Raw genomic sequence first — 13,024 nt, 5'->3', positions numbered from 1 at the left:
TGTTTTTCTTTATTCTTTATTCTCTTCTTTACTCTGTATTCGCCTTGGAGTATCAATGCATTGTGAGATTAAAATTGGATATTAGATCATAAATCTCCCCTACTTAACCTTTCCCTTAATTTATCTCCCAGACTAGTAAATGGAAGAAGCTTCTGGTTTTCTAGAAAGAGCCTTTATTGTATGGTAGTCACAAGGTGATGTTGATTAGAAGGATAGGAAAGTAGAAATACAATACAAATCGTCTTAAGTCTAGGCTTAGTCTATATTCTGTATAAAACTCACCAAAACCCAAGGCCACTTTTGGGGAGAGAGACCGAGTCAAGCGCGTGCTGTTAACCGAGAGCCGGGCTGAGTCAAACTCCAGTCCGCGTCTGTCTGTGCAGCGCAGCCAGGAGACCAGCGGAGCAGGAAAAAGCTGCCACTTCCGTTCTCTCCTTGCCTTTTAAGCTCGCACCCCGGAAGTCAGAAGTCAAGTGCTCAGCAGGCAATGCTCTTGGTCTCCTCCCCAAAAGGGTGGTCCTAAAAAAACCCCAAAACTGGCGTCTCTCCATTATCTAACCGACTGTTAAAACTTTTTACCACAGCATCAAAAGGGTACAAATTTGAACTAGGATAATTAATAATAATACTTTGTCTAGACCACTAAAAAGTAAACACAAGCACAGCTTATTTCTTTCTCATGCACAATAAACGTCACCCTTGATGTACTAAGAGCCTCTCATGACGGCAGGAGCCATCCTTAGGTTGTTCATAGACAGGGGTGGTATAGTGAAAAGATTACTGGATGTGACCCAACTCTCACACTTACCAGCTGGATGAATATGGGTAAGTTGCTGGATTTTTATGAGGCTTAGTTTTCTCATCTATAAAATGGGGATAATAGTTGCATTACCAGCTTCACAGAGTTGTCATTAAGAAAATATTTTGCAAACCTTAAAGCATTTTGCAGATGTGCATGACTGTTATCATGGTAAAGTGATTTCCTAGTTGTTGACTGATCACAAACTCGTGATGTACATTCATACCCAAATGTATACTCATACACAAAGCCACCACTGCAATAAAGAAAGACACTTACACCTGAACATTCTGTACCTACTTGACTTCTGAGTGGAGAGAGCACGTTAGCGACGTCCTGCACCCCACGTACAAAAATGTGGGGACACTTTAAGTACAGAGATGAGGTAGAATCCTGTTTGGGTCTGAGGTAGCCCACCTGTTAGTATAATAGTGACCTTTGGTCTATTTATTGTTAGTAAATAATGGCTTCACGGTCGAGAGTGCCCTGGTAAAGATTTAGAAGGTAGCTTCTGATCTGCATTACCTGATGCAAAGTGGCAAGATCTTTGTGTCATGGTATTTTCTTTGCTTACTACACCAGTGTACCATGAAGGACCTCAGGGTGGGTAAGGCTGCCGTAGCATACTGTACTTCTTCTGTCGTGCTATATCGTACCAAAAGCTCTTGTGTTCATATAGCCTCTGCTGAGCATGCCATATGGAAGATAGGTCCCCTATACATGTGTGTAACAGATATTTTTGAAGGCAGAAGGAGGGTGGAGAAGTCTGCAACTCATCTACTTCTCACCTTCCTCTGCCTTTGAATATTTTAATCACTGAATTTGGTCTTTAAGGCATAAATAGCATCATCTAGTGATGTGATAACTCCAAGATTAAAATGAATGTGTAAATGCATCTGCTTTTACATGGACATAGAATTGAGTGTGTGCATGTCTGTATGAATGGGCAAAGGCATGAAAATATGGATTGGACGTTTGAGTGTGAATGAGCTAGATTTTGTGATGTATGGGGAAGAGTGTCTGTATCAGTGGGAACAATCTGTATGGTGTGTACAAGCAGAGATGGTGTATCTGTTCAGGCAGTTGTCCCTAACTATATTAAAGCAGAGTTTCTCTCATACTGGAAAGGGATTAGAGGGAAAAACTCCATTTCTATCTCTCCCCCCACCCCTTTGCCCCCTAATTTGGGATCAAATGGAGATCATTACCCAGTTTGGATAAGGGAAAAGAAGATCAAGTGCCAGTGATTGATAAAAATGCTTATGGGTCAGTATCACGGCCTGGGGGTGCATGACTGGTAGGGGCCAGCCTTTCGGCAGCATTTTCCCCTGGAGTAACCTCTTTCCTTCTTTTCCTTCTGCCTCTTCTAGGCAGGACAGGGTGGCTTGCTGCTCTCTTGCCAAGTTTTGCTGTGAAGATTATGTCAGGTATTCAGTCATTTAACTCCTTATTTACTTGTTATTCTATTAGTCTGTCTGTCCAGCTTCTGCATCGTGTACTAATTTCACCTTTTATTTGTGTGCAATTTGTGTGTGGGTGTTTGTGATCTTTTTCAGGATGGACTGTTTCTGTTGGGAAGAGCCTATTAACCTCCAGACCCTATTCCATCTATCTGTAACCTTGGGCAGTAAAAGAGAAAAACAGTTGAGATGGGGACCTCTTCAGTGTTAGGGATGCAGACCCTTAAACGAAGTCTATATGTTTATCCCAGTGTCTCAGCTAAAACTAGCAAATGTTCCTGGTGTATTGATCATTAACTAATATTCTTATAGAAGCCTGTCAAACAACTTCTATTTCAATGCAACTTTTCATCAAACTCATCACCACACTGTTTGTTTTCTCTACTGCATAGTCAGTACCCTTTGAATTCTCTGCACTACTTTGCCCACATATTTTTAACCTCATTCAGCACATTCATCATTTTTTCCTTTTCCTCTAAATAAGTACATCTATTGTGGATAGAGTGCCTGACTTAGAGCCAGGAAGATCTAAGTTCAAATCAAGCCACAGATCCTTACTAGCTATATGGCCCTGGGCAAATCACTTAACCACTATCTGCCTTAGTTTCCCCATCTGTGAAAAGAAGATAATTATAGAAACCCCACCCCTTGCTGTGAGGATTAAATGAGATAATACTTGTGAGTCATTTTGCAAACCTTAAAGCCTATACAAATGCAAGATATTATTATTGACATTGTAAAGACTATATATAGTGGATGAAGGCAGCTTAAATTATAGAATATGCACATCTCCTAGATAAATGGCTAGGAAAGAATAGAGCTTACAGGCCAACTTTCTTTTTTCATCTATTTTTATTTCATCTTTTTTCTCAATTCCATGTACACACAAAACTTTTAACATGCATTTTTTAAAATTTTGAGTTCCAAATTACCTCCTTCCCCTCCCTCCTCCTTAAGAGAAGGCAAGATATTTAATGTAGATTATACATGTACAGACATGCAAAACATTTCCATATTACCTATAATGCAAAAGAAAATACATACCAAAAAACCACCAAGAATAAGAAAGTTCTTTTTAATATGTTTCAATCTGCATTCAGACTTCATCAGTTCTTTCTCTGGAGTTGGATAGTATTTTTCCTAAGTCCTTCAGAATTGTTTTGGATCAGGGCAGCTAGGTGGCACAGTGGATAAAACACTGACCCTGGATTCAGGAGGACCTGAGTTCAAATCTGAACTCAGACACTTGACACTTACTAGCTGTGTGACCTTGGGAAAGTCACTTAACCCTCATTGCCCCCACACACACACACGCACAAAGAATTGTTTTGGATCATTGTATTGCTGAGAATAGCTAAGTCATTCACAGTTGTTAACTGTACAATACTGCTGTTACTGTGTAGAGTATTCTCCTGATTCTACTCATTTAACTCTGCCTCTGTTCATGTAGGTCTTCTGTGGGCAAAATTCTGAGGAAATCTTCAAATAGTCCGAGAGCGGGCTAATATTTCTGAGCCATGCAGTTAAGTTGCAAGAATCAATAAAAAGGGGCCTTCCTAGTCATTGGTTCTGATTGAGTTTGAGCTGGGAGCCTCAAACATCGAAAATAAATCCAACATTCATTGAGTACCTACTTATGAACAAGGCAGTATTCTTGATGCTTGAACACAAAAGTGAAATCAGAAAGACACTTTCAGACCCTAAGGAATCTTTACCATCAAACTGGGGAAAATATGACATTTGTACAAACAGACAGGGAATAACAATGACTGATATATTCGTGAGGCTTTAACATTTGCACTTTACATACATTATCTCATTTGAGGAGAGAGCTCTCATTTGGACGAGTAGGGAAGAAAGGCCTCATGGAAAAGACAAGCCCCGAGTCAAACCTTGAAAGAAGGCATGGAGGGGCGGTTAGGTGGTGCAGTGGATAGAGCACTGGCCCTGGAGTCAGGAGTACCTGAGTTCAAATCCAGCCTCAGACACTTAACACACTTACTAGCTATGTGACCCTGGGCAAGTCACTTAACCCCAATTGCCTCACTAAAACAAAACAAAACAAACAAAAAAGAAAGAAGGCATGGACTTGCACAAGTGGATGTGGTCATAGGTAGGGTGGATTCCAGGCAGGTGGGACAATATGAACAAAGGAAAGTGGGATGAGAGAAGATCAGAATGATCTTCAGTTTGGGTGGGATATGTAAAGAAGAATAGTATGAGATTGTGCTGAAAAAATAGGTTACAGCCAGTTTACAGAGGACTTTGAATGCCAGAATAAGGAATTCAGTAGGTGAAAGGAGACTAATGAAGTATTTCAAAAGTAGAGAAGTAATGTGATCAGAACATCTTGCTATAAAATTACAGACGCAGCAGGGCGAAGGGTGGCAGAGAGAGGAGACAGACTGTGACCAGGAAGACTAGGCTTGAACCCCCATCCCTAAATTGCTTCCTGTTTAAAGGTAGCTTTTAGAATCACCCCATTCTTAATTGTTTCTTTCAAGCTAGTGAAGGCTTTTAGATCCTTCTTGGCCCAGAGAAGCAAGACAAATAAGCGGGAAAAAAGTCTAAGAAAATTTAGTGTTAAGTTTGAAAATATCCTCTACAGGGGGCAGCAAGGTGGCACAGTGGATAAAGCACTGGCCCTGGAGTCAGGAGGACATGAGTTCAAATATGGCCTCAGACACTTAACACTTACTAGCTGTGTGACTGACCCTAGGCAAGTCACTTAACCCCAAATGGCCTCAAAAAAAAAAAAGAAAAGAAAAGAAAAAAAGGAAAATATCCTCTACATCTCAGTAACTATTTCTTCCTTACTGTGATCAGTTCTGAGAGCCCTTTTCCCATTAACTGGACAATCTAAATGTAGAGCTCCCCCTAATTAGTGCCAAATGAATGTTCTTTTAGGACACTCCTCACCCAGAGTTCCTTCAGTTGGCCAGGAACTATTATATCACATATGAAAGTTTTGCATACATTGTTCCAAAGAGATGCTACATCCACCATCCCCAACAAAGCCTCGATATATTTTGCTTATCTTGCCCTGTAGGCCTGAACCTTCCTCCCTACTGATAGTATTGTTTGGTTTATGTGGAGTAAGTTCCCATCTTTCTGTCCTTGGTGATTTGAGTGATGTTTCCTTCAAGCCTTGGTAACATCTTGACTTTCTTATCGCTATGGCTCCATGCTTCTGTTCTTCTTAAGTGATATATTTCTCTGTGTATGTGATACCATCGGACATAAAAGGCCTCATTTGCATTGTTTACCCAGCAGTGTTGTGTGGTACAATGCTATCCTGACTCATGGAACTCTGCTTATGCATTCTGTCACTGAAAAGAATCAGAATCACAGAATCATATCTTTTCAGAGCTGAGACAAAACCATAATGACCATCTGGTTCAACCCAAGGGAAAAACAAACACATAACTTCCTCTACAACATACCTGACAAATGGTCATACAGGCTTTCATCCAAGCCTCAATAAAGAGAAACTTACCTCTATAGGCAGCCCATTTTACTTTGAGGGAGGCCACATTGTTATTAAATGGGTTTCCCCCTTATGTCAAACCAGATTACGTCTTTGTAATGTCCACCCATTTGTGCCAGTTCTTCTTGGAGTGGGAATTCACATTCCATTGATGAGAAAACTTCAGTATACTACAACTGGAAGACCTCCATAAGACGTCCCATTGTTCAATTTTAATCAGCCCCATACCGCAGCTGTACTAGCTGCCGTTAGGTGATATGCTTGCATCACATGGTGGTGGCATCCAATCAGTAATGTAAGACCACTAGACAAGAGATCAAGAGACCTGGATTCAAATCCCAATTCTGCTTTAATTTTGTGTTCTCAATCAAGTCACTTAACTACTCCAACCCTTTGTTTCCTCCCCTATAGAATGAGAGGATTAGATCATATAGTGACCTTATAACTTAAAAAAAACTATTTGATTATAAATGTCTCCAGCCCAATTTTGTTATAAAGGAAGGACCAAGTAAAGGACCTTAGTTTTATTGACCCTAATCAGCATTAATGCTCCTTGAGAGTAGGAACTCTTTATAGTCTTTGTCTTTCTCCATCTGCTAGCAATGTGCCTGGCTCATAGTAGGTACTTAATAAATGCTTGTTGATAGGTTAATGTTGAAAAGCCACAAATTAATTAATTTAATAAGCACTTATTAAACACTTGCTATGTACTGGGACACTGCACTAGGCATTGAGGATTCAAAGACAAAAACTTCCCTGCCTTCAAAGAGCTCTTATTCCTTTGACTGGTCTAAAAAGGGATTAGTGGGAACGTGTTAGTGATGATCAGGGGAAAGCAGATTTACAAGTAGAAACACATGGTTCATAAACATACTTTAAAAGTAGACATAACATAATAAATAAAGATCAAACTGTGATAAGGTCTGGAAAGACACACAGATCACAGAACCCCAAACCTTGTGATTCCTAAATTCGAAGGGCAGCCCAAGAATTTTTCTGCTGTTGCTGATGATCATTCTGATAGCACCTTCAATTTGAGGGGCGGTTTCCCTGAGAGATAACTGTGAAATTCACCTGCATTGTCACATAATTTTGTGTTCGTTGGTCATTATGTTGCTCGCAAAACAAGTTCAATCACCCTTTCCTTGTCTCCACACTGGGAGGGCTCAGTACCGCTCATTTCCAGAGTTTTCTTTGGGTTTGGGGGCTCTCCTCCCTGTTAGTAGGTATTCCCTTCCTCAGGTCCTACTTGTTGTTTCACAGTGTGAGCATGAACCCAGGAGATGCCTTTCCTGAAGTAGAATTTCCTTTAGTATAGATTTTCTCTTCTGTTTCCAGAGTGGGTGTTTGTTGGCCTGGTGATCTTGGGAGTCTTCCTCTTCTTCGTCCTGGTGGGAATCTGTTGGTGCCAATGCTGTCCACACAGTTGCTGTTGCTATGTCAGATGCCCATGTTGCCCTGACTCCTGTTGCTGTCCTCGGGCATGTGAGTAAAAGTGAACATTTGGAGTTAACATTCAGAATTGTGCCCAGCCTCGCTTCCCCTTACCCAAACCTTTCTCCTCACCCACTGGACTGATCCTTCCAGACCCTCATCCCTGTTGGAGAAACCTGACAAATTATAGCATCATTGCCTGTCTTGGACTTACCAACAATCCTACCCCATGCCCCCTATCCCAGCCTTTTAACCCATACATATGGAATCTTCATCGATTTCAACAAAGGACAAATGTGAAGATAAGAGGGTAGGTTGAGAATGTTCAGGTTGGAATGGTTGGCAAAGGAAAGCTCATCTGGGCCCCTTGACCCTTCCACCAGTGATCTCGAGGCTGTAGAAAACCACCTTGGGCAGCTAGGTGGCGCAGTGGATAGAGCACTGGCCCTGGAGTCAGGAGGACCTGAGTTCAAATCTGGTATCAAACACTTAACACTTACTAGCTGTGTGACCCTGGGCAAGTCACTTAACCCCAATTGCCTCGCCGCCAAAAAAAAAAAAAAGAGAGAGAGAGAAAAGAAAAGAAAACCACCTCACTCTTTTTCCTTCCCACTTACACCAACACCGAGGCTATTAGAAAAAATGCCATTTATTCCTATAGACTTCTCAAATCCTGGAGACCATTAAAGGAAAAGATATCTTCCATGCTCAGAATTAAGGCAACTCCTGGGAAAAATCAATGTTATTTGTTCTTTACTTCTGGTACTGGAATAAGGTCCGATTAAAGGCATCCCTAGTTGTGGGTCTCCTCTCTAAGGGCTGAAGCAGAATCCTGGTAGTCTGTTTTAGACTGGGATGCCAGGTTGTTTTTATGGAAGATGCTTTCTTAAGTGCCAGGGGCTGCCAGGATGGTACCTAGTGCTGTTTAATTACCCAGTTTTGTCAGGTACTAAACACTATAATTCTTCATCTCACTGCCTTTCAACATCGCTGGAGGAATGTAAGAGGGTGGGGAAAGTGAGCCTGATGAGTCAGTTCAGGGGTGGGAAATAAAAATAATTCTGAAACCAGGAATTTCCTTAGGTTGTTCTGTTGGCTATAAACCCTGGTGTGTGTGTGTGTGTGTGTGTGATGTGAGGGTTGTGCAGAGTTAACTGGGGACATAATCTTTACTTTTCTCATCTCTCTTCACAGTATATGAAGCAGGGAAAGCCGCAAAGGCTGGTTACCCTCCCTCTGTCTCCAGTGTTCCTGGTCCTTACTACATTCCCTCTGTTCCTGTTGGAGGGGTCTCCTCTTCAGCCATGCTGATGGATAAGCCACATCCACCTCCCCTGGCATCAAGTGACTCCATTGGAGGAAGCCAGAGTGGTAATAACAACATATATCCTCCCGACCCTTCCCCATCCTGCATATTTCTGTTCCTTTCTTGGCATGGTCAGCTCAGTGGAGCTATTAATTCCATGAATGGAGTCTGGCCTAGATGACTTTAGAAAGCAATTCCAACTCAGTGCCCATCCATGGTACCAGAATTTCCAAGGACAAGAGGACATTATTTCTCTCTTCCTCCAGGCCCCTCTACAACAGTAAAATAATAGAAAATAATTCAAGCTACCCTTCAGACCTCTGGTCAGTCAATCAATCAACAAGTTGTCTGCTATCATCCCAGGATTATCTAGGCATCGTTTTTGAAAGTATACTAGTTAGGCCCCATCCTCCAAAAGGATGGTGCTAAATTGTGTAGGACTATTTTGCACACCAGGAATTCAGAAAAAGGAGAACTCGCTGTGGGTTAGAGCAGGCTGGAAAGGCTTCATGGGAGAGGTGAGTCTTGAATGTTGAAGAGGATTAAGACTGCAAAGGACAAAAAAGAGAGCATTATGGGTGGGAGGCAGTAATAGGCAAAGACACAGAGAAAGGATGGGTAGGGGAAGGCCTTCTGAAGGCTCAGTAAGTAAATTAATAGCATAGGTGGTACCAGACTATGGAGGGTTTTGAAAACCATGTAGAGTATTGAGTAGGGGATTAACATGATAGATTTGCAGTTTCACATGCAAGCATCTTTTTATTATTCTATTCTATTATGGAAATGCTTGTTTTATTCCATAAATTAAAAATAAAATAAAAATTTTTTTAAAGTGGTGTTTTAGGAAGACTAGTATGGAAGCAGAATGTAGGATGGATTGGAGGGAATAAAAATTGGAATTAACAGGGTCCAGAATGCTTTTGTGTTCCATTGAGCCAAGTGTGACGTGATGAGGCCTGAACCATAGTGTTGGAAATGAAAATAGAAGGGATAAGGTGAACCAGAGATATTCTTTAGTGCAGTGAAACAAACATTCATTAAGTGCCTACTGCATACAGGACACTATATTGAGCAAAAAGATGTAAATGGTGCCATCCCCTGCCTTGAGGAGCTAACAATCCAATGGAGAGGGAGCAAGATAAGTGTAACCCAAGATAAGTATGTCAGAATGTGGCAAGTGCATAGAAGAGGTCAAACAGAGAAGGATAAGAGATTTAGGAAGGAAGGAATACTTTTTGCAGCTAAGGGAATCAGAACACCTTCATGGATGAGGAAATATTTAAGTTGGGCCTTGAAGGAAGAGAGGATTTTTTTTAAGTTGAGGATGGGGAAAGAGTCTGTTTCAGGTGATGGAGGGAAGCACTGTACACTGATACTCAGAGGTGGGAGAAGACATAATGAGAACATGTGGTTGTCTAATTTGGTTGGAACATGGTATACATGAAGGGAGACTATTGTGCAACAAGTCATCAAGGGTAGGTTAGAACTAGATTATAGAGGCTTTGGATAGCAGGCCAAGGAATTGCACAGGTGAAATTGGTATGGAGCTGGCACTACTAATTATAAGCCTTCACAGACTCCCCAGGTGGAATCTCTCAGCCTCCAGATCTGCACCCATCAGCAACTTCTGGAAGACAAGCTACTTTGAAGCTGTCAGTCTGGTCTATGTTGAGTTGGAGACCACAGTGTAGTACAGTGAAAAACTCTAATTAACTGCCACTAATTAGGTCTATGACCTTCAGCAAGTCGCTCTGAGCTTCCATTTCTCCTTAGGTAACACAAAGGGGTTAGAGAAAAGGACCCCTTTACATTCTTAAAAATTACCAATGACTCTCCCGCAGAGCTTTTGTTTAAGTAGGTTATACCTATTGATATTTACCATAGTAGAAATCCAGATATTTTAGTATTATGAAAATAGTTTTAATCAAGTAGACTCTTTGAAGGGGTCTCTGGGAACCTTTTTCTTTTCTCTCTCTCTTGAGAATCACTGGTATAGACAATCTCTGAGTTCCCTTATCATTTTGAAATACAATAAATAGTCAAAATTTCCTGCAGGCATTTGCAAAAGTGGGTCTGGAATGTGAGAGGTAAGGGCTAGAGAGGTCACCTGCCAATTCATATGCATAGAGAAGATGGTTAAAACTTGAAAAGTGGATGAAATCTTGATAAGGGATAAAAGCCTGACATTTTTTTTCTGTTTCATTAACCTTGCCTTTGAGTAACAATATTTACCCTCCGTAGCTAAGTATATCATATTGGATAAGGGTGGGTTTTATTGGGGACAATTATTATCTTCAGGCCTTGAATATCAACCAGTCATTAAGCACTTTTTTTTTGTTTTGTTTTTTAGTGAGGCAATTGGGGTTAAGTGACTTGCCCAGGGTCACACAGCTAGTGAGTGTTAAGTGTCTGAGGCTGGATTTGAACTCAGGTACTCCTGACTCCAGGGCCGGTGCTCTATCCACTTCGCCATCTAGCTGCCCCCATTAAGCACTTATTAAGCACCAACCATGTGTCAGACTTTGCTAGGGGCTGGGGATACAAAGACAAAATGAAATATTACCCACCCTAAAGGAGCTTACATTCTATTCAAGGAGACAACATGTATATATAACACAAGTATATATAACATAAATATGAAATAAATACAACATAAATTCTTTAGGCAGTAGGAGGCACCACTAGGAGCTGGGAGATCAGGAAAGGCTTCATGTAATAGGTAGCACCTGAGCAGAGTTTCGAAAGAAATAAGGGATCCCAAAAGGCATGCATTCCAGGCATGGATGACAGCCAGGACAGAAATGAAACAGAAGATGGAATGTCCCATGTGAGGAATAGCAAAAAGTCTGGTTTTCCTGGACTATAAAGTATGGGAGAGCATGTAAATTAGAGAGATTATGTTTAGATTAAAATGGGCTTTAAAAACCAAACAGGAATTTATATTTGATCCTCAAACCAATAGGGAGCCAGTAGAGTTTATTGAGTAAGGGAGTGACATGGTTAGACCTATACTTTAGGAAAATTATTTTGGCAGCTGATGGCTGGGAGAGAAGAGAAGCTTGAGGTGGGCAGCTAAATTAGGAGGCTATTGTAGTAATCCAGTCAAGAGGTATGGAGATACTGAAGCAAGATGGTGGCTATGTGAGTAGAGATATTGGAGGTAGAGATGACAAGATTTGATGACTCACTACATATGAGGGGTGAATCAGAGTCAATGACCAAGCATAGCGTGTCAACCTCTGTCTCAAATGGAAAGATTATGGTGCCCTCAACAGTAATAGGAAAGTTTAGAAGAGTATGGGTTTGGGGGAAAAGATAAGAAGTTCTCTTTTAGACATGTTGAGTTTGAACCTATAGAACATCTGATTTGAAATATCTAATAGGCAGCTGGAGCTTTGTGAGTGGAGGTCAGGAGCTACATTTGAGAGTCAGCTGCATGGAGAGTATAATTATACCCATGGGGCCGATTAAATCACCAAATGAGAGACTATAGGGAGAGAGTAGAAGAGGACCCAGCACAGAGCCTGGGGGAATCCCATAGTTAGGACGAGTGATATAGATGATGAACCAGCAGAGGATTTGGAGTTTGCAAAAGTTTGAGAAGTGAGTGAGAGGAAAGGAAGTGGAAGCAACAGGCACAGACGGCTTTTTCTAGTTTGTCCGTCAAAGGGGTTTGGGGGCGGGTTAAAGGTTTCATTTGGGTTGATTTATCATCAGGGGTGTGTGTGTGTGTGTGTGTGTGTGTGTGTGTGTGTGTGTGTGTGTGTGTGTGTGTGTGTGTGTGTTTGAGAGAGACAGAGAGAGAGAGAGAGAGAGAGAGAGAGAGAGAGAGAGAGAGAGAGAAGAAAAGAAAATCCAAAATGTTTGGTTTAAAAGCCAAATAGAAGAATTACATTTGATCATAGAGGCAACAGGGAGCTATCGAAGTTTATTGAATAAGGGGGTGACATGGTCAGACCTTCATTTCTTCAGAGAATCATTTTGGCAGATGTGTGGGGGATGACCTGGAGCAGGAAGAGACTTGTGTCAGGGAGATCAGTTAGGCATCTACTGCATTAGTGCAGGTGAGAGGGAGGTAGATTATGAGAGAGCTTGACTATCCCTGTAACTATTAGTAGAAATTCCTATTTCTGAGTAGGTGATGGCAATTCTCTGATCTTCCATGAGTCTTTTCTCCATTCTTCCATCTCTACCTTTCCTATCACTCCCTTTCCTCCCCCACCCCAAATGTTTCTGAATGTAGCCTCCTATTCTGATTTCCCTTTATTGGTTTTCTTTTTTTTTTTCTTTCTTTCTTTTCTTTTTTTTTTTTTTTTGCAGGGCAATGAGGGTTAAGTGACTTGCCCAGGGTCACACAGCTAGTAAGTGTCAAGTGTCTGAGGCCGGATTTGAACTCAGGTACTCCTGAATCCAGGTCTGGTGCTTTACCACTGTGCCATCTAGCTGCCCCCCCTTTATTTGTTTTCAACCCCTCTTCTTTCCTGTTTCTTCCTACCCAGTTGTGTTGGGCACAACCTGCCATTTTATCAAACCTTGCT

The 13,024-nt window shown here is 41.4% G+C and overlaps 1 protein-coding gene across 5 annotated transcripts in view; it reads left to right on the top strand.

Moving 5' to 3' along the window:
* ILDR2 (immunoglobulin like domain containing receptor 2) overlaps positions 1-13,024 on the top strand; it is a 99,958-nt gene that overhangs the window by 60,374 nt on the left and 26,560 nt on the right. For 3 of the 5 annotated variants that reach the window (XM_044001684.1, XM_044001685.1, XM_044001683.1), the window contains exons 4-6: positions 2,170-2,226; positions 7,085-7,231; positions 8,375-8,551. In XM_044001684.1, the coding sequence (XP_043857619.1) occupies positions 2,170-2,226; positions 7,085-7,231; positions 8,375-8,551 (381 nt within the window). The remainder of the gene's footprint in view (positions 1-2,169; positions 2,227-7,084; positions 7,232-8,374; positions 8,552-13,024) is intronic. The other 2 variants (XM_044001688.1, XM_044001687.1) reach the window with 1 other exon arrangement.

This window comes from Dromiciops gliroides, chromosome 4 (genome assembly GCF_019393635.1).
Source record: "Dromiciops gliroides isolate mDroGli1 chromosome 4, mDroGli1.pri, whole genome shotgun sequence".
Lineage (NCBI taxonomy): Eukaryota > Metazoa > Chordata > Mammalia > Microbiotheria > Microbiotheriidae > Dromiciops > Dromiciops gliroides.
Note: the sequence above shows the minus strand (reverse complement) of the source record. Positions and strands in the feature narration are given on the sequence as shown.